The sequence below is a fragment of the Ammospiza nelsoni genome, chromosome 8 (assembly GCF_027579445.1).
Source record: "Ammospiza nelsoni isolate bAmmNel1 chromosome 8, bAmmNel1.pri, whole genome shotgun sequence".
In the NCBI taxonomy this organism is placed as follows: Eukaryota; Metazoa; Chordata; class Aves; order Passeriformes; family Passerellidae; genus Ammospiza; species Ammospiza nelsoni.
Window position 1 is genome coordinate 1339724 of NC_080640.1, and position 21233 is coordinate 1360956.

Sequence of the window (21233 nt, forward strand, 5' to 3'; positions counted from 1 at the left end):
TTGTTTAATACCCATAAGACTACATCATTAAACCTCAAGCACTGATTTCACTAATTCAGCACGAGAGCTACATGCTACAGCAGCAAACACCTTTCCGAGTCAATCATAATTGAACAGCTGGATATAAAATGCAATATTATTTTTAGGCTAGTCTCTAACTTTGACTTCAAACCACAAGCCCTGTTTTCCTCCCAAACAAAATACCTTCCTATCTTTGTAATGCATCCCCTAAATATAGCGGGAGCACACGGGCGGCACGTGATGTATTTTATCCACTTTATCAGTTCCTTCCAATTAGCGACCCTACAACTGCCAACATTGCTGCACTGCTCCTGTCTTAGTGAAACATAACCCGGGTTGTTTGTTTTCCTTTAGGAAGTATTACTTAAGAGAGCAGCAGACCTTGTTGAAGCCCTATATGGGATGCCCCATAACAACCAGGTAGGTCAGCAGCGTGCTCTTTGTTCCCACGCCGACACGTGTAGATCAATACCTGCTCTGTGCAGGGCTGGCAGAGCATCAGCACGTTGCCTTTGTACACAGCCAGGCTTTGCCAGCCACCTTGAGGGCAGTGTGATGTGATGCAATGCTCCGAGGGAAGCGCTTCATCTTCCCCTTCTCCTCTCGCTGCTCGTTTGCCTATCAGAAATGACAATTATGTGCGAGGTGCCAAAAGCATAAGCAAGCATTAAGGCAAGAGAATAACCTTGAACTGGGGCCAAAATATACAGTGACTAATGGGAAGTCCTAAAGAAATCTGCTCAGCCGAGTGGATCAGCTGTACTGTATTTTGCAAACTGCTGAAAACACAGCTCCTGCCTTGGGCACATAAAACCCCTGTGATGGTTTTCACCTGGCTTCCAGTGCTAAACTGGAGTTTTATGTTAATTTCTTCATTTCTTTGTATTTACTGTGTTGAGGAGCAATTGGGCATGGGGAGGAAAAACAGGAGGTGTGGTTGGAACGAGCAGCAAACCCCCCCACCCTCACTATAATTCCACGTGGATCTCTTCGGTAAATTTTTGCGCTATTGCGACTTTGGAGCGTTCGCACAAATCTGAGTTGTCAGCGCTTGTTCCGTGTCTCTCCAGGAAATAATCCTGAAACGAGCAGCTGACATTGCTGAGGCGTTGTACAGCGTGCCCCGCAACCACAACCAGATCCCCACTCTAGCCAACACTCCCGCCCACACCGGCATGATGGGCGTGAACTCCTTCAGCAGCCAGCTCGCCGTCAATGTCTCCGAAACATCGCAAGCCAACGACCAAGGTAGGTGGGATTTCAAGGGTTAATCCTTCACCTTGTTGGCTGCTTTTGGCCTGTTCATGCGAGCTGGTGTCACCGCCGTGTCCTCCCTCTCTCTGTCCCCCTGGCCGTGTGTCTGAGCGCGGAATGAAATGCCGTCTTTAACTTTTCTCGTAATATTTAATTCTCCCTGTTCTTTCATTTACTGTTATCATAAAGCATCTCCGGTGGGGGAAAAGAAATACAATTGGCAAAGTGTAGAAAGCTCTTTGTTATTCGCAGTAAATATACAGTGTGTACGGTTGGTTTATAAAATAATTATGTCTCTGTACCTCCACCTGGTTTTGGAATATTTACACAGATAAATCTAATTTGATGTCTGTGATTTTAAAATACTTTGTTTGTAGGCATGTGTGACATATATGTTACTAATAAAAGTAATAGTTGATTTAATTTACCTGTTGTAATTGAAAATGCATGTAGCATATTGCATTTAAAATTAATTTTGATACTAATGAAAGGAGGGAAACAGGATTATTAGATATGTTCAAATGCATTTTTTTTTTTGCTTGCAACGTAATTATTAAATTGATTGCTCAGATAGGAACAAATTGTTGTTTAAAATCCTGATTCCGCTATGTTTCCTCTTCTAAAAAGATTGTCTTTTAATGCGTTTCCAAGCTAATAAGCCTTATAAAATTCTGTACTTGCTCTTGAATTAGTTTTCACTGATGGCTACACCTTATGAAAGCTTGTTGTTAGCATAAAAAATATCAATCACAAAATGAAGACCCCAAAACAGCCTTTTAAAGTAAATCACCGCAACAAAAAAGTTTTTCTTGTCAGCTCTGGCATTTGAAGGTGCGGAGAGGCTGAAAGTTCACGCAGTGTGTTGGTACAAAGCGGGACTCGAGCCTGTTGATAATTGCTCCTAAAGACAAACGTGAAGGCACCTGACACAGCTGGATCGAAGAGAGCTTTTGTTGGCTGTCTGTGCTAAGAGGAGAGACAACATAGAGTGCTCGCGGATGATTTAAGTAGGGTTGGCGTGATAAGGTTATCTCAAGCTGCAAGAGTTGATAGGGCAGTGAGAGACAACTCAGAGCAAAGCTGTGCAATCAATTAAAACTGTGTAATATATGCTGCATGAGGAAACCCCCCAGCCCTAAGTCTATCTTATAAAATAACATTATTTTTTTGGGGTGGGGGGGTTTCTAACACAGTAGGTTACAGTCGCAACACAAGCAGTGTTTCCCCGCGAGGATATGTTCCCAGCAGTACTCCTCAGCAGTCCAATTACAACACAGTCAGCAATAGCATGAATGGATATGGCAATGCCGGCATGCCCAATCTAGGTGTACCAGGTTCCCCTGGATTTCTTAATGGCTCCTCAGCTAACTCTCCTTATGGCAGTAAGTGTCTATTTTTGGTAACACATCATCATATAGATTCATATTTACTACAAAATCAACTCCTTGCATTGTTTTGATTTCCTCTATTGTCAGCTACTGGATAAAAGGAGGGGTGACTCTGGAGGCTGGACGTAAAAATGAAAATAATAAATTGATCTGTTTGTGCCAGAATACAATCTCAGATAGAGAAAAAAAAAAAAAAAAAGAATGTACAAAACGAAACAAAAAAAAAAAAACAACAAAATAAAAATTGGACTGCGCAATTCGTAACAAAAGTCCAACACAAAAGAGTTTGCCTGTTATCCAGAGAGTGGCCAAGCCAAGGCATTTCATTTTTATTTTTTTATATATATTTTTTTTATATATATATATATCTCTATATATATTTTAAGAGGCAAGGCCCTATCACTCTCTTTTTCCGTGTTTGCCGTGAAAACCTCAATCTGAGTCCTGATTATTTTTGCTTTATTGCAGTAGTGCCGTCAAGCCCTACCATGGCAGCCTCTTCGGTCACCCTCCCTTCAAACTGTAGCAGTACACACGGCATTTTCTCATTCTCACCTGCCAATGTCATCTCTGCAGTGAAACAAAAGAGCGCCTTCGCTCCTGTTGTCAGGCCCCAAGCCTCTCCTCCACCATCTTGCACCAGTGCAAATGGAAATGGACTTCAAGGTGAGCCCGATCTCTCTCAATTTTCTCTCTGCTGCTTTTTTTTTTTTTTTTTTTTTTTTTTTTTTTTTTTTTTTTTTGTGCTATTTTTTTTTCTCGGGGAGCAAGGTACCTGGCTGGATTTTTCAGTGTTCTTGTAGCGATGCAAAAAGCAGGGGGAGAAATAGGGTAGAGTGAATGGTCTGCTGATATTTTCAGGTTTTTAGTTCATTTTTGATGCTTGCATTAGAGCAAACACCAGTTGTTTTTCTGGCATTTTCCCTTAGGAGTCCGTGCCTTAAATTTTAAGGGAAGACTGTATCCCGGAATGCCTCTTGGAGGGTTTGTGTACTCCTGGTGTTTTTATGTTTTCTGAACACATTTCTGTGGATGTTTAAACCCAGCAGTGTTCTGGCAGGACACGGTGTGATTTCCTCACTTTATATAGGGTGCAGTAGTGATTTTAAATACGCCAAGTTAATATAAGTCAGGTTAAGCCCTTACTTAGTGGACTGAGCTTTCCTGGACTAGGCAGCCCTGTATGCAGTGGTTTGCATGCTCCGGTGGCGCCAGCTCTTACTGTGGTGTTAGAGTGGTTACATCCCTAAATGAACTAAATATTTTAATTAGGGCAGGCAATTTCTATATTTTATCATTTTTTAAAAATATATATATATATAATCCATGTGATTTAATGTGGGTAATGCAAGAAACAACTGACAAATCAGTGGCAGAATGTCCATAGTCGCCTGCAGGGTGTGGGGCAGGAGGAATTATGGCACAACGCGAGGACAAAAACACAAAGAATCACCCTAAAAAGGAACACTTGTGCCCAATTTTGCAACTTTTAGGGGGTATTTTGACATGCATATGGGTGCATTAGAATCACTGGGAAGGTTTGTTTGCCTCTGCTGGAATCTCAGTGCACAGTGCAGTGAATTGAGGCACTTGAGATCCCATTGAAACCAGGAAGGGTTGAGGACAGTCTCATCCCGAGGTCATCACTCCTCTTGACTTCCTCAGCTAAGCAGCAGCAGCAGCAGCAGCACAGGATTATTTATCCTTTATATCACCATGATACCCCTAATCCAACCAGCACTCACAGGCAAACAGATGAGGGGGATTTTAATTTGCCAAACCAATCCTGGACACCAGCATTTTGTGGGGTGCTGTAGGCATTTTGGAGGGACATCACCCCAATCCCACAGAGCTGCCTGTCCACCCCAAATCCACGGCAGGATCTCAAAATGAATCTTCCTCTAGCTTGCTCTTAACTTCTTGGCCCAAAAAAACCATCTGAGACCTTGTTATGCACTCAGGTCAACAAAGAGCTGAGAATCCAGATGCAGAAACTCACTGTAGCATGATGCTAAAGGAAAGGATAATTAAATTAACAGTTTTTTGTGTATTTCTTTAGTGGAAGCTTCACTGTGTTACTACTGTAAGTAGAAAACTATATCCATATTCTTAGAAAAGATAATCCATTCATAAAATAATACAGTGTCCTACTTTCCTCTTTTTGTTAGAAGGCACTGATATGAAAAGTAAATACTGAAATAAAATAATGAAAAAAAAAAAAAGGAAAAATGAGATAGAAAAATAAATAATAAAAAAATAAACAAAAATAAAATAAATATATACTACAAATGTGGTAACATATGGCTTAGATGTGAGGCAGGAAGATCAACGAATTGATTTTGATTTACTTTGATAAACAAAATTATTTAAAGATCTAAGTTAAAATGATCCAATTTTTTGCCATTTCAGTATGTGAGTAAGGGTCTTTCTGTCATATACTTGAGGTTTTAGGTACTTAAAATCTCTAGGTTACCTCAAAGTGGGGTTTTAAGGACAACTGGGAGGGCTGAATAAGCACCCTATGTCCCTTAGCACCTGCCCAGGCCCCCAGTAATTGCACATCTCCATCCTCAGGTACAAAATGCTTATTGTGTAAAGCTCAGAAGATGACTTGGAATCAGCCAGTAGTGATTTGTTAAATAGGTCATGAATTCAGCTCTTAAGCTGAGCCCAGCCTTGCTTTGCACTGAGCTCTTTCCATGCCCAGAGAGCCCAGTGAAGACCTAACCATGCCTTCAACCCCTGATTTTTGGGTGCTGCAATCCATGTGCTGAAATTAAATAGATAATACACAGACAAATAAATAATTAAGTAAATAAAAATGGCCAACTTTCCTCTGTCAGCTGAACCTGAGTCATTTTGTGCTGAGCAGAATGACCCAGAGAAACAGGCAGAATGTCCTTCCGGCCTGGTGCCTAGAGCAGCGACTTCCAGGGCTGTGGGAAAAGAAATTGCATAATTTATGCAAAGTAGGCAGCACCCCAAGGCGATGCTCAGTGTTAGGGAGCTAGGGAACTGACATGGAATCACAGAATCCTGGAATGGTTTGGCTTGGATGGGACCTTGGAGATCATTGAGCTCCAGCTTTGGGCAGGGACACCTTCCACTGTCCCAGGCTGCTCCAAGGCCAGTCCAGCCTGGCTGGGACACTCTCAGGGATGGGGCAGCCACAGCTTTCCCCGCGCCAGGGCCTCAGCACCACCTCACCTCCCCACCCAGGACTCTCTGTGAGCTCCTTCACCATCCCAGCAGAGGCACCATCCCTTCTTCCACCTTGATTCTTTGAGTCAGTTCAGACTGAGCTCACAAAAGGCCTCAAATTCACCCATTCCTCCTCACATCTGTGCCTTGGCCTGAGCTGCAGCCAGGGCTGAGGGGCAGGACAGGGATGGGCTTGTCAGTTCCTTCCTTCATGAGGCATGGCCAAGAAAAGCCACCAACACTGCTGTGTGGGTACTTATCTACACTGCATTTGATACATAGAGTTCATTAGGGAGCTTCTGCTCCTTCCTTCCTATTTTCTCAGTCATTTGTTGTCAGGGAACTCTTTTTAAAGTTTAATTAGTTGCTTTCTGGACTCTGTACAATCACCTTGAGAGCTTTCTGATCAGCACATTTTCTACATTAAGGTAAAATATGGAATTTGAGAGCTGCGGTCCAACGCAGCTGAGGTTTTTTTGGTGATCTTCAAGTACAGAGTCTCATTTTAGGGCAGGGTGTGAAGGAGCTGAGGAGATGTCTCTGTTAGGAATGGCCACATTCAGGCAAGCCAAGGGGCAGTAAGAGCTCACTGGTGGTGCATAAGAGGCAAATCCTGCAGTTTATGGATAAGCAGGGCCTTGGATAAGAATGGATGAGAATTCAGACAAGGATGGTCCTTCTGCAGGGATTTGGGGGTTAATTGACCCCTCCCTGATGGGTAAACCACTGTAGGGTATCTCTGTGTGGCAAAAATGCTGCTGGTGGTGCACCTAAGTTGGTGAGAGCAGCAGAGTTAAGCAGTTCCAGCTGGACCTCAGGGGAGTTGTTTTGTCCCCTAACAAAGGGTTAAACAGAAGTTGAGCTGCCCTGATTTCTGGCTTGTGCTGATATAACCCTGAGCATCAGGACCACCCGAGCCCACCACACCAGCAGCAAGATCTTGCTGCCTGTGAGCACAACCCCAAAACCCTCTGTGCTGTAGGACCTGCTGCCCAAGAGTGAGCATGGAGACACCTGTAGGTGTCTTTTTTGGTAAAGAGATCCAAGACAATTTCCAGCAAAAGGTGTCCTTGCTCATGGCAGGGGCTTGGAACAAGATGGTCCCTAAGATCCCTTCCAACCCCAACCATTCTGGAATTTGATGATTCAAAGATGAAGACAGAGGTTAGGAGTGAAGAAGGCAATCTGGGAGACCTCAGAGTGGTCAGGCTGGGGCCAGTGCCAGCCAGGGCTCCCCTCTGCTGCCCCCATGCATGGTCAGCTGCATGGCCATGGCCAGCACTCAGGAGCTGCAGCTCTTGCAGGAGAACTGTCCCCCTGCTGTCCCCAGGGCCTGACTCACTCCTGTGAGTAATCCCACACAGAAAAGGGCTTTTGGGCCTTATCCAAAAAGCCACAATCTTGTTGACTCTGCATGACCTCCACAGTCTATGATCAGAAAGTCAAGTACTCACACAAATTTTTTAAGAGGAGAATCCTGCCATGTGTGTTCCTTAGGGCAGAGAGGCTTTTCCTGTTTAAAACAATGAGCATTAAAGGTAGAAAAGAAAATTTTTAGTGAGAGACTCCTGGCTGGCTGCAAAGTTGGAAGCACAATATATGTTCAAAATTTGGTTTTCAATTGTAATTTGCTTTCTATAGATTGTGAAAGATATTGCTCTCTGATTATAGGACTATAATGCACAGCAAAAGGCTCTCTATATTCTTTTAAAATTGCATCCTGCTTAATTTTCTGGTCTTCCACCAGATGAAAGTATTAAAATTATTATTAAAAAAACTCACCAGCTCATTTTTCTTTAAGAAGGCGTTTGGTATCAATTTGCACAGCAGTAAGCTCAGTGCAGAAATTCACAATTGTCTAAGATTGCTACTAAAACAAATTGTGAAATGCACATCTGGAGCAACAACCTTGCACCCCCTCCCAGACTGTGCCACAAAGAGAGCTCAACAAAAATGGTTAAATTAAAAACTGAGATGTTTTTTTCTTTCCTGCGGAAAAATATGGCAGCGGATAATCTGAATGTTCACACAACAGAATCATGGCATGGTTTGGGTTGGAAGGGACCTTAAAGCCCATCCTGTCCCACCTTCTGCCATGGGCAGGGACACCTTCCACTGTCCTAAAGTGCTCCAAGCCCTGTCCAGCCTGGCCTTGGACACTGCCAGGATGGAGCAGCTGATGGCTGAATTGCAGCACGAGGCACTTGAGGACACAGTTTAGTGGTGAACCACAACAGTGCTGGTTTGATGTTGGACTTGACCTCAAAGGTCTTTTCCAGCCTTAATGATTCTGTGATCCCATGGCAGCTGTTCCTTAAAATGATCTCCTGCACCAACAGATAACCAGGCTGGCATGGTGACAGATTTGCGGCTGCTGAATCCCACAGGAGAAGCCAAACTGAGAATGAAGGGTTGGCAGCTCCAAACTCAGGGTGAGGTCACCAGCTGGCCTGGCCTGATGAGGGGTGGAACAGGGGACATCCATGAAGTTTGTGATTTTTTTTGGGGGTGGCCAGGCCTTGGCAGGGGCTGCCCAGGGAGGTTTGGGGTCCCCATCCCTGCAGGAGCCCAAAGAGTTGCTGGAGGTGACACTCAGTGCTGTGAGGTGGGGATTGGGCGCAGATTGGACTTGGTGATCTTTGAGACCTTTGCCAACTTAAATGGTTCTGTGATTCTCTGAAAACATGATAAGGAAACTGAATATTTTGGATAGAAAGGCTCTCTGCCAATATAACCACTGTTCTCCAGTTAAATTTTGTAACTTAAGTTGCTGGTAAGGTTTAAAACATTCATTATGAAGAATGTTGCAAAATTATTACTTCAGTTTTGATTTTGACATTTTGGATACGTTTAATTGGGGAGAAAAATGGCAGAGTTGGAAGATTTTATCCTGTTTCACAAACATCACCTAAGCTGTGTTTTAGGGAGGTTTAGCTCCATCCAAATCCACAGGAGGCTCTGTCAGGACCAGGGGCTGCTCTGGGCTGTTGGAGCTGTGCTGGTTTTGGTGGTGTTACCTATGAAATGTGTACAGACCCAGCTCTTCCAAACCATAAAGCTGCAACGGCGAATCTGAAATAAATTAATATTGTTGAAATTAATGAACTGAGAAATTGAAGTTCACATCGCTACATGAACAAATTTATTAATATCTGTTGTACATAAATTAATGAGAAATATCATTACGGCAAAAATTAAACAACACTAAGATTATAGACTGTCTGAACTGTGCTTCTACCAAAGAGTTAACTAGGAAAAAACAGTGGTTGTTGGCATCTCAGTCTTTTTCTATTAAGAAACCCCAGGATATGACTGGTCAGGGGTATTAATATCATGTCTTTTTATGGTGTTTGAGCTCTAGGGTTGGGAGAGGGTTTAGAGCTCTTGATTTTGGAGAGTCCTTGGCTTTCTCAGTCCTGCTTTTATCGTGAAGTAGAATAGCGGAAAATGAGGTTTTTCTGCCCAGGGCATGAAGAGGTGATTGCTGGGGATGGGGATTCAGCCAGAGGAGGTGTCAGGAGCCTGGAGAGAACTGAGCCTGGGGAAGCAGGGGATGTTCTGCCCTCAGAGCTCCTTTCTCGAGGAGAGGCTGTTTGGGGTGATTTGCTGGGAGGAGCGCCCGCGGTCCTTGCTCTGGGGATGCTCTGCATCCTCCGTCCCTGTCCTGTGTGGCTCTGAGCCCAGCGTGCCAATAACAGCTCCTTTTCTTCTCTTTTTTCTTTTAGCCATGTCCGGGCTTGTAGTCCCGCCAATGTAAAGTCACTTTTGTTTACCTACCATAGCACCGAGCTGCAGAGGATGGGCTTAGGGGACAAGTTTAGTATATTAAGACATGCTGATGGAAGCAGTATCTTCACGCAGAATCGGCAACAAAACCGAAAATGCTACAGGAAAAAAATAATAAAAAAAAACCCACAAAAAAAAAAACCCCACAAAAAAAAAGAAAAAAAAAAAAAGACTTTGTTTAAAGATTTTATTTAAACTATTAAGAATCTACATGCAAAACAACCTATTTCTTCATGGACAATTCCATTTTATTGACTGAATTTTTCTCATATTTTCACATTTCTCAGTCCTGGAGAATAAGGAAAAAGCGACGCCTATTTTGTATAAAGTTTCTGATTACGTCTTGGCTATGTCTAGTACTTGCTATGTGTTGGGAGAAACTTTGTGGATGCACCATTTTGATTATCATGAAACACTGATGAAAAATGCCTCCGAACATTTTTCTGTACTCATAACTAGATTCACAATGGTTGTGTATCTCTATAATGTGAAATATTTTTTTGTGGTGGAAAAAAAAAAAAAGGGGGGGCCAAGGAGGTTATGAGCCATCAAACTGGAAAAAAAAAAGAATAAAAAAAAAAAAGGATGAATATATGATTAGGAAAAAAAAAAACCACACAAAAAACCGGGGCGCGGGGGCGGGCGCGGGGGGGTTTATCGTTGCTTAACTTCATCTTAATGAAATGGAACTTTGTAACTTATTGTAGTTAGAAATTGTAACTTTGATATTGAATTCTCTTGCCTTCAACAAGCACACTGACAGAGGAAAAAGAAAAAAGAAATTGCTACTGTCTGTTGGTTTAAAAAAATGAAAAAAATATACTTCCACTGCTAGAGCTTCCTGTTAAGCAAGTGTGATCTGCAACATTTTTTCAACTTTTGCTAGCACTGTATACTATTGCATTTTAGGCTACTGTGAAGTCTATGTTTCTTGTACCAGAAAATTGTCCTTTTGACTTCTAGATCCTTCTTCCCTAATGTGTTTTGTATGTGGTTATAAAATTGTAGACTTTTGTGATTTTGCCAAAGTTGTAGCTAAATATTTATACACTTGTCTTGAATTTTTTTCAGATCCACTTAAATATTTAGACAAAAAAAAGCAGATTTTATTCTTTATGACCGCTATAAGGAATAAAATAGTCTTATCCATTGCAACACTTTCTTTCACATAAACACTTGCAGTCACTAAGGGAATTTATTTTGTAACATATCAACTATAAATATTGTATTTATCTTTGAAATTTTGTATATTGCTTTTCATCATTTTTTTTTTATGTTCTTGTATGTATTGGTTTTTGTCCTGGCCTGGTATCGTGATGCTGAAAATAGCATTAAGCCAAGAACTGTTGCCTTCATGTTTTTCTTTTAAATAAATCAGTGTCTGTGCATTTCATTTGTACTTCATAAGGTTGCTATTGTTTAGCCTTTCCATCCTTTTTTAAATTTTTTTTTTTTCAAAAATTCAAATTCATTGTTTATTTTTATATTATTTTTAAGTTATCTGAACAAATAATTTTGAAAGAAGAAGTCGTTTGTTGTATAGTCAAATCAAAATTGTGCCACATGGCTGTAATGAATACTAGTAGAATATGTGCATGTGATACAGCCACAGAAAAGATTAATCTATTTTGTGGTTTCTTTTTTTTTTTCTTTTTTTTTTTTTTGTTTATTTTCTTTATTTTTAAATTTTATTTTTAATTTTTTTTTTTTTTTTAAGATTGTAAAAAGTCATTTTTTAGCTGCCACCCATGACTTTGCCACATAGCTGAACTGTGTTTACTGGAAAAATTCAGAGGCCTAAAGTTTAAAAATAAATTCACTTCTGATGTTTTAATTAAAATGTTTGCCACATGAACTTCTCTGATGCCTTAAAAGTGAACTTCTTTGAAGAACTTTTGTGCTGTTTTATCACAGGCTTGCACCACAATTGTTAATCACGACTTCATTTGGATGATTTCTGGTGTGAAAAATAAGGGGGAAAAAAAAAAAAAGCACAATCCCGGTGTACAATTCTGCCACTCCTTTACGTGTCGATTTTCTGCTGCACTCTGCATTCTCCCAAACCCTGCTCTGCTCAAAACCGGGGAAGGTTCCACGGGAAATCAGGATCACACCGAATTTTTAATGTCTGGGGGTTGTTTGTTTAGGTTTCTTGGGGTTTTTTTGGGGGAATTTTTGTAATCAACCCATAGCCGATGGTACTTTTTAAACTGGAATGACCTCCGTTGTATTCCGTGGCTCTCAGTGCCAGATCCAGCCAGAGAAACGTGGAGTTGTTTTTATTTTTACTTTGCACTAAATCCTTCGCCAGCGCAGCACTGCAAAACACGTTGCAAACTGCAGCAGAATTCACCTTTTAACCAAAAAAGGAGGGAACATTTTGTTAATTATTATTAATTTTTTTAATTATGATTACTTTTGTATTTTTTTTTTCTTTTTGGGCAAAAAAAAAAAATGCACATTTTAGTCAAGCTTTTCTGGAAGGTTTAGAAGAAGGGTTCAGCGTAGCACAGCTCTGTGAGCATGGCCAAGGTGGGAAAGCCTGAGAAGTCACTTTGGAACTGAATTGCCTCCGTTATATTTTGTCTAAGTAAGGTTTTGCTCTAAAAAAATTTAAAAAAGAGGTCACGTGTACATGTTAAGAAAGTCTGCAAGTTCCTTCATAAATGCAATCTGTTTGTGTTTTAGATTAATTAGTCAATGCACTCATTGCTTCATTGTCTCCAGACGGAAAGCTTCACTAAATGGTAGATTTTACTGTTAAAAACCCTACAATAAGATTGTTTTATCTGTACATTTTTTCATATATTTAACTGTATAAAAAAATGTTCATTTTACACAATATTTAATTAAAGTATTTCTTGTCTGTGAATTTCATTTTTAGTAATTTTATCTGGTTTGATTATTAAAAAAAGTGACTAAACACTAAACGAAATAACGCAACACTGGGGGTTTCATTTCTAAATATCGGAATTTTTATTCCTTTGTTATGAAAAATTCCAAGCCCTTGACGTGGTCTTTCCAGTTCCCTGGGAGGAGGATGAGGAAGGAGATGTCTGCTCTGCAGTGGCAATCACTTGTTGCTCTGCCTCGGTGAAGTATTTATCCAAAACTGCTCACTTTTTGTTAAGATAACAGCAGAATATTTCTTTTTCTTATTTAACCAAAACGGTGCACTTCAGACAGGCTTTTTGTAAAGCAAAGGTAACAATAGATTTTTTTTTCCTTTTACTATTTTAATATCGTATTGTAAAAGTCTGTAAACAGGAAAAGTTATTTTAAACAAAGCACAACCCAAATTTTCCATGTGGTGGTTTGACACTGAAGGTCGACGTGCTCGTCTCTTAATTGCTGAGAAGGAAGCAAATTCTTTTGCTAATTATAATACTGAGCACAAATATTTCATCCTCTGGGCCATAATATGTGCAATGCGCATAAAATGGGTGCAAAAAAATATTTATAAATGAGGTGGGCACATGCAGCCTCGGAGCTGGAGAGAGCTGCAAAGCTTTGCCTGATGTACAGGTCTGAGCTCCCCATCCCAGACACGAAATGTGCTCCTGTATCCTTGTGCGTGACCAGCATCACCAACAAAAGGGCATTTCCACAGGAGTATGGGTCTGGCAGAGGAATGTAAGTGCCTGAGGTGCTGAAATGGGGAGTTTGTTCTGGAGTTTGAGCTGGTCATTAATCAGAGGGCTGCTGACAACTTTGAGAGGGCACTGAGAAACTCGGAGCTCCGAAGTGAAGGGATGGAGTGGTGTGTGTGCATCCAGTGCCAAAGGACACGCTGCGTGTCCCAGCCCCTCCTCAGCTGCCCGTGGTTCAGGGATGGAGTGGGGAGACGGCAAAACTCAGTCACTGCTGTCACAACCTGCTGGAAAACCAGGATTTTTAACCGTGCTTCCTTTCTTGTCCAGCATTTCCATAGTTTTCATGTCAGATGAAAACTGATTTGATAAAAAAAAAGGTGTTAAACCTTCAAAACACTTTGGATTATTATTATTTTTATTATTTATTATTATTATTATGCATTGAAAACTGTTCCACTCCGAGTGCGTGTCAGTGTATCGTGTTTAAAAGGCGGCATAATCAGATGCATCCCACTAAAAAATAAGCTGGTTTTTAGGGATGAAAGTCTGCACGATGCCTACTGGCACTTTTCCTTTTAGTTTTATTTCAAAGGTTTGAATAATGAGCATCTAAATGGTTCCTCTAACTTTCAATGCAAGGAAAACACAAAAGGAGAAAACCCACATATGACAATTCCTAGAGCAATCCACCACCTACGACACATCTGGGTAAGAGCCCTGCTGAGGAAATATGTTGTGTCAGCCCACAGTGAGTTTAGACACAGGAAGATGATAAAAATTCCTTAATCAAAACGAAGGAATAAGAGTCTCTAAAAGTACATGCCAATTATTGCAGAGCAGCTTTTAAAAGTCTTTCAAGCTTTTAAAGATTATTCAAAGCACTTGAAATAGGCTTCAATCTAATGCCTCATTTCATTGCATTAAACAGCCTAGTTAATAAAGAATCAATATATTCAAAGGGCAAGGTTATCTTTTGTCTATAAGGGGTGGTGTCATTCTGAACCTTTTATAGTTCAAATGCTGAAAAAGACCTCATGAAATCCATACTCATCAAGTGGGTCAACTAGAGCAATAAAGAGGCCTCTGAAAGAATGGCTGCACTCCTTTAAAACAACTATAAGTCTTATCTCCCCGCATAGTCCTCGCCAGGCTCCGCCAGAAAATGTCAATTTCTCATCAAGACAAGAGGCCCGGCGATAATTTTTTCCCAGAGAATACACACAATTAGGAGAATGCAGAAAGGCCCCACCAGTGATTTGTAGCTTATTATGTCACCGGCGGGCTGCGACCCGCCGCCAAGCAGATAATAAGGGCTGTTGATAACGCAGGTGTCAATAGGGCCCGCAGTGGTGGCTGAATGTGAGCCCCTGTGAGCGCCTCCCCCGCGCGCAGATCGCGGCGCCGATAACCCACGCCCGCCCGTACGCGCACACCGCGCCCCAAATTAATGCCCTGGATAAACCACACAAAGGAGCGCCGCTGCTTTATCCTCCCTGAGACAATTCCCTGCTTTACCCTTCAAGGAGCTCTTTTATGTGCGAATAAGGTTGCTTTTAATGAAATTGAAACTCATCAGAGGAAATCAAAACCCTCAAATCAGATTACAAATTGATTTTTTTTTTTTTCCCTTCCCTCCCTTTTTGGCCACTTGTCGTTGTTCGATGTAGTGCCCTAAGTTTTACGGGGAAAGGAAGAGAAAGCATCCAGTCTGCAGTGAGGGCATGCAAACAACCTCTAAACTAAAGCATACAAAGGAGGAACGTTCCTGAAGTCCCACAAGTCATAAAAAGTTTTTAGAAGTTGCTGGTATTCTTCAAAACTCTACCCAGATACTTCATAAAATACTAAAGCTGTAATTAAATGAACTGTCCTAGAACTTAAAATTGTAAAATCAAATAATAAAACCCAAGCCATTTCCCCTTCTCCTGTGCAATGCCAAATTTCATTGTTAGATGAAATATCAAATATAATTGCTCAGTGCTCAGGTCAAAATTAACAGATGTAGGAGCTGAGACCTCCTGGTCTGGGACCCTGCTTCCAGGGTGACTCACTGAAGCACTTTGGCCAGCTGGGACATGACACTGACAAAGGTGATACAGTTGTGGCTTGATTTTATTTCTTAAAGATTTTGTTTCTTAAACATTTAAATAAGGCGACAGTTGCAGTTAATGGTTTTGTTTTCTCTTTGTTGGCTTTGTGCTATTACTGAAAGGACATAATGAATTAAAAGGTGCAATTAATTAGTCACAAAATTGTACATTTTTGGTGCCCACAAACTTTTAGAGGATTTTAGTTACGTGGCTCTTCGTTTGCACTTATCTTTAGGTAAATTAAGCTGTTTGAGAAATGACTTTGTAGCAAAAGCAAGTACTGAATAGAGGTGGCAAGGGTGCAAGGAAATTATCTGAAAGCTGCTTTGCTTCAACCAGACAAAAATCACAGATTTCCTACTGAGTAAAATCTAAAATAGAAATATCAAGTGAAAAATAAGGAAACTGAGGCTGGAATTGGTGTGGGTAGCACAGCCAGTCAAGAGTTGCCCTGTATCTACAAGGAAACAAGGGATGGAAATACCAAGGGGAAGATGGAGAGAAGAAAGGAGAAAGATGTGAAAAAAAATTGTACAATGAAACCCAATAAAGTTGTTTTTAATGATCTCCTTCCTTGTGCCATGGAATTCTGTTGTGGGATTGAGTTCTTGGGGTGTTTCTTGAATTGCTTGGGTTGGAAGGGACCCCAAATCCCCCCCAGTGCCACCCCAGCCATGGCAGGGACACCTCCCACTGTCCCAGGTGCTCCAGCCCCAATGCCCAGCCTGGCCTTGGGCACTGCCAGGGATCCAGGGGCAGCCACAGCTGCTCTGGGCACCCGTGCCAGGGACCCTTTTCCTGCTTAGGACAGCTCTAGGTCCAGGCTCTTGTGTCTACAGACATAAAAGAAACTGAAATGAGTAATAATGACAATAATAATAATAATAATATAACCTCTAATAACCATTTCACAAGTCTACTTGGGCAGACCAGTTCAGCCCATGGCGCTTCCCCACCTTTTTTGTTTATCTGTGTGTCTCGTCTTAGAGCAGGTCATGAATCCAAAAAATTGCTGTAGTGTCCCAAGGATCTCTGCAAGGACTTCCAAGATTTCTCCTCAACTATCTCTTCACTTATTTCACCCCTTAAGCACAGTCTGAAGAATTTACAGGGGCCAAGCAGTGGGTAGGGACCAGCCAGAGCCTCTGAGGCACCAAGGGGTGAAGCCAAGCCCATGGGACCATGGACCTCACAAATCTAACCAAATCCTAACAAATCTCTGGAGCGGTTAAAGCCTGAGCTGCAGGTGCCCAAAGATATCAGTACTTAGCAAAATACAAACACAAATGATGGGTTTTTCAAATTGGAAAGCTACTCAGAGACCTTCCAAAGCTCTAAACCTGTATTAACTGGTCCAAACCTGCTGAAATAACGTTTTACATAAGTCCAAGCCATCCTTGCCCATCTCAGTCCTTTTCCAGAGCTGTATATCCCCAACCAGGGATTTGCCAGGATCCTTCAGCAGCTCAGCCTCAAGCAGTGACAGAGCACAGGGAAAACACAGACTAAGAGCAGCCCTAATAACAAAAACTTGTGTCCTGGAACAACCTATTCAGGGTATTGCACACAAAGATTTTGAAAACGCCCTGCTGTTGATGGTTGCAAAAGGTCCTGACCAAGTAACTGGAATGGCTCAAAAATAATAAATACACGAATAAACACAGAAATACAGAAATGAGTAAATACAGTTGAGCCATATTTGCATTAGTGATGTACACCAAAAACCTGCAATAAATAATTTTAAAGTTGGTATTATTTTTTTAAATTAGCCTGGAAAGCAGCTACGAGAAGCAAATCTCTGCTCATGCTGGCCAGGTGCAGCCCCCAAGTATTATAAAAGAACCTATGGATGCAGAGCCTGCCATGGGAAGGAGCCCAAGGAAAATAACTTGGATAAATTATTCAGATTAAATGCAAAAGAGTTTTAGGCAGATGAAACTTTGTGAGGTTGTCTCGAGGTGGTTCAGATGACCCAGCTGGCAGGACCCAGCTCAGCACCTGCAGTCAGAGATTTTGCAGTGACAAATTTGGTGACAGCAACTTCAGCAATGGCTGAGCTGGGTTGGTTTTCTCCGCTTCATTTCAATGTGTTCATCTGGTTCAGCTCAATGACAAACTCACTCAGAAAACTCACTGGAAACATGATTGGGAGTTGGAAGAGCAGAAAATGTGTATTCCTCTCCCTATCTATGGATAAAAAATAAATTCCAAAGGATAAGATCTGCTGGGTTTTAATATCTTAAGGATGCGATGATCAGAAACCACCTATTAATTTTTTTTTTACTATAGATAATAATATCTCCTTTGCATATTAACTTTATCAGTCAAATTAATTAATGAAATTTATCATTGAGGTGCAGAATATGCTCCTTAATTTTGTAGCCAGCACTATTTTGGTAGGTCTGGTTAACTGATGGAATTAATTCTGTTCTCACCACAGCGGTACCGAACTCTCATTTCCATCCAAAAAGAACTTTAGAACTCATATAATAAAAAAGAAATGCAACATTCTGCATTCTCATCCCTACAAAGATATAAACCACATAATCAGATTATGAAATATAATTGCATACATGAATGTAAATAAATTAAATAATAGGGAGAGCTCCGTGATCTGTTAAAGGAAGTGCAAATTCAGTAACGCTCTTAGATTTGAACAAAAACAGTTAAATTTGTTGATAATGGGAATAATCTCCCCTTAGGAGAATGAGCTGACATTCTCAGAGAAAAATTAATAAAAGATAGATCAGACAGTACATTTCCCTTCATTTTCAGTGAGAATTGTGTTTGAAAAACATCTTGAATGGAGATAAGATTGAATTTTCTATACATTTTGAGGGAGACAGACTTGTGCTTTTCTCAAAAAAGAGAAAAGCAAAGTTTGTCCTTCTAGCAAAGTTTTGGGGGTTTTTTCCCCTCTTTCTTTTTTCATTCTCTTTTTTTGCCCTTGCCATGCCCCTGAAGTGGGTGTTTGGGGCAGGATGATGAGCAGCCAGATATCAGAGGAGCAATAGGAGAAAGGCTCCTATCTGAATGTGTCCCTAAATGAAGTCACCCACTGAGCCTCGGCCTTTGGACTTTTCTTTTACAGAAACCCACCCTTCTTTTTCCCTTCCCTAGACCCACGTCTTCCTGGGTTGGGATTTGGCAGTTCCACTGCTCAGGCTGCTGGTCCAAACCTCCTTGTGTGTCTCGGTGTCCCAGCAGAGCCTCCTGTCCCCAGCCCTGCTGTTGGAGCTGGCACTGGGTATGGAATCGGTGGAATCTGGGGTCAACGCAGGCGTCCCCACCTGGGCTCTCCCAAGGCTGCTGTGGGCAGCAGTGCTGATCCCAGCTCTGTCCTGCACTGGGGGAGCATCTTTGGGTCGTGTTTTCCCATTACCAGGTGATGTAAAGGGGGTGCAATATCACACAGTCCTATCACAATTTGGGATCAATGCAGGCGTCCCCACCTGGGCTCTCCCAAGGCTGCTGTGGGCAGCAGTGCTGATCCCAGCTCTGTCCTGCACTGGGGGAGCATCTTTGGGTCGTGTTTTCCCATTACCAGGTGATGTAAAGGAGATGTAGTATCACAGAGTCCTATCACAATTTGGGATCAAGATCAATGCAGGCGTCCCCATCTGGGCTCTCCCAAGGCTGCTGAGGGGAGCAGTGCTGATCCCAGCTCTGTCCTGCACTGGAGGAGCATCTTTGGGTCGTGTTTTCCCATTACCAGGTGATGTAAAGGGGGTGCAATATCACAGAGTCATGGAATGGTTTGGGTTGAAAGGAATCTCAAAGCTCATCCAGTTCTAACCCCTTGCACTTGGCCAGGCTGTTCCAAGCCCATCACACCGCCTGTGTGTGCTGCAGCCTGCAATGATTTAGATTTTTTTCTTTCAAATCATTAGTTTTTTTAAAAAAATTCTAGCTCCTTGGAGGTCATGTGATAGGGGAGTTCTCAGGGGTTTGGTGAGGCTCTGGGACAGTTCAGTTCCAGCCCCTGAGGGCAAAGCTGTGACTCCCACCAGCTGATCTCCTGAAATTCTTCCCTTTGGGCTGCGTTTTGCTGCCTCACTAAAGCTGAGCTGCACCTACCCCAGGCTGGCCTTTGTTCAGTGAGAGGCTGAGCCCGAGCTCTCCCCAGCCAGCCTTGGCAGCGTCTGGAGCTGCCCAGGGATGGCAGATGATGTTGGGTGTTTGATGCTTCCAGCAAAGCGGATCCGCTCACCTTTCACCAGCCCTCGCTCAGCGCCTCATCCCAGGCTCATGGAGGGGGATAACCCATCCCAGCCAGGCTCAGCTCCTTGGAATACACAATGTGCAACCTGGGGAGCCGCCTGGGATCCGCCCCAGAGAGGTACAGGCACAGCAATTAGTAAAATCAAGGTGTATTTCCTACATCATGCAGCTGGGGGCATTTTGCAACTCATTTCGCCAGAGAAAAACTTGTTATTTAATTGCCTTGGCTGCTGCTGGATCAGATTCAAAATGAGTGGGAATAGCAGGTCCTGCCAGATATATTCAATCATATTCCTGCTTTTTTTTCCATGGCTGGATCCGACGTGCCAGTAAGCAGTGAAGCAGTTAAATATGGACATGTGAATTCCAGCAAAGCTGAGATTTCAAACTTAACACCCCGCCAGGATGAACGAGGAAAACGAGCATCTCCCTCCACTCCCTGCCTGTCCCTGTGGTGAGTTTAAGGGCAAGAGAATTCACAGTGGTTTGGCCAAATGATGGAATATTTCCTATTCACCCTGATAAACCAATAATAACATCTTGTGCAGACCCCAGATGAATAAATAGTAATAAAAAAAGCCTGCCAGAATTCAGAATTATGGGTGAGGTGAGGCCAGAGCTGGTGCAGATGGGGTACAGGGGCACTGTCCCCCCAGAATGGAATAGGATGGGGCATTTCCCACCACCACAAGCCCGTGCCCAAGTGAAACTGGGTGGAGAAGGGGAAAAAAAAGATATGCCTAAATGAGTCCAGCAGTGATTATGAAGTTCCTAAGAGGCAATCTAATTTAGCTATATAAAATCATGAAAGGGGAAGAATTAATTGATACTAATGAGTTATATGAGATAGCATCATAATTAATTCCTAAATAGAAAGAGGACACAGGCTGGAGCGAGGGGGGGATCAGGCTGGCCTATATACCATAATAGATTACAGAGGCTACTTGGGATGAGAAACAAACTGCCAAAGTCAGAGTGGGACGGAGTTAGGAAGTCTTTGCCAATGCAAAGAAAAGCCTTTCCAGCAGATCCTGGGAGCTGGGAAGTTCAAGGGCCACTTTGCCCTGTCCCTGCTGGTCCCTCCATGGCATTTGCACCAGCGACGCCCTGGCCTGGTCTGCCCATCAGGGAGCACAAACATCAACCCGTGCTGGTGGTTGCTGAGGTAATTATAAAGATTTAATTTGATTTTCCCCCTAATCCCACAGCAGCATTCTTGCATCAAGTCGGACACATAATTTGGGTGTGATATTTGGAGCCCAGTTGCCTTTTTTCTGCTCCGTTTTTACTCTTTTGGAGGACAAATCACAGGTGACCACTCATACACTGGAAGACAAAAACATATGATGAATCACAGAAAAGAAATTATGTAAGGAGAGGACATTGTTTCTGTAAATTCCATAAAATCATCACATCCTGATTCCACCTTCGCCAGCACAAATCAGAGACCTCTGCAGCTTTTCTCCTGAAAACCAAAATTAGAAGTTGTGCCTGGTTTTTGTTCTCCATCTGAGCTTTAATTTGTAAAAAAATGCAGTTGCTAGTGCAGGGAAGAGCTCAAAGTACGTTCATTTATCAATGTTAGGTGCTTTTTTAGAGGGGAAATCATGGAAAGCTATTTTGATTTTCAGAGTTCACAAAGAGAAAAAAAATAGAGAACTGGAGAGGGATTTTTACAA

At 42.1% G+C, this 21233-nt stretch overlaps 1 protein-coding gene across 14 annotated transcripts in view; it reads left to right on the forward strand.

The window, feature by feature from the left end:
- EBF3 (EBF transcription factor 3) overlaps positions 1-10275 on the forward strand; it is a 125270-nt gene extending 114995 nt beyond the window's left edge. For 4 of the 14 annotated variants that reach the window (XM_059477267.1, XM_059477266.1, XM_059477269.1 and 1 more), the window contains 5 exons: positions 376-441; positions 1092-1269; positions 2469-2657; positions 3132-3329; positions 9590-9856. In XM_059477267.1, coding sequence (XP_059333250.1) covers positions 376-441; positions 1092-1269; positions 2469-2657; positions 3132-3329; positions 9590-9621 — 663 coding nt within the window. In that variant the 3' untranslated portion in view covers positions 9622-9856. Of the gene's footprint in view, positions 1-375; positions 442-1091; positions 1270-2468; positions 2658-3131; positions 3330-9589; positions 9857-9937 lie in introns of those variants that run through there. The other 10 variants (XM_059477273.1, XM_059477274.1, XM_059477275.1 and 7 more) reach the window with 5 other exon arrangements.
- Positions 10276-21233: the final 10958 nt, after the last annotated feature.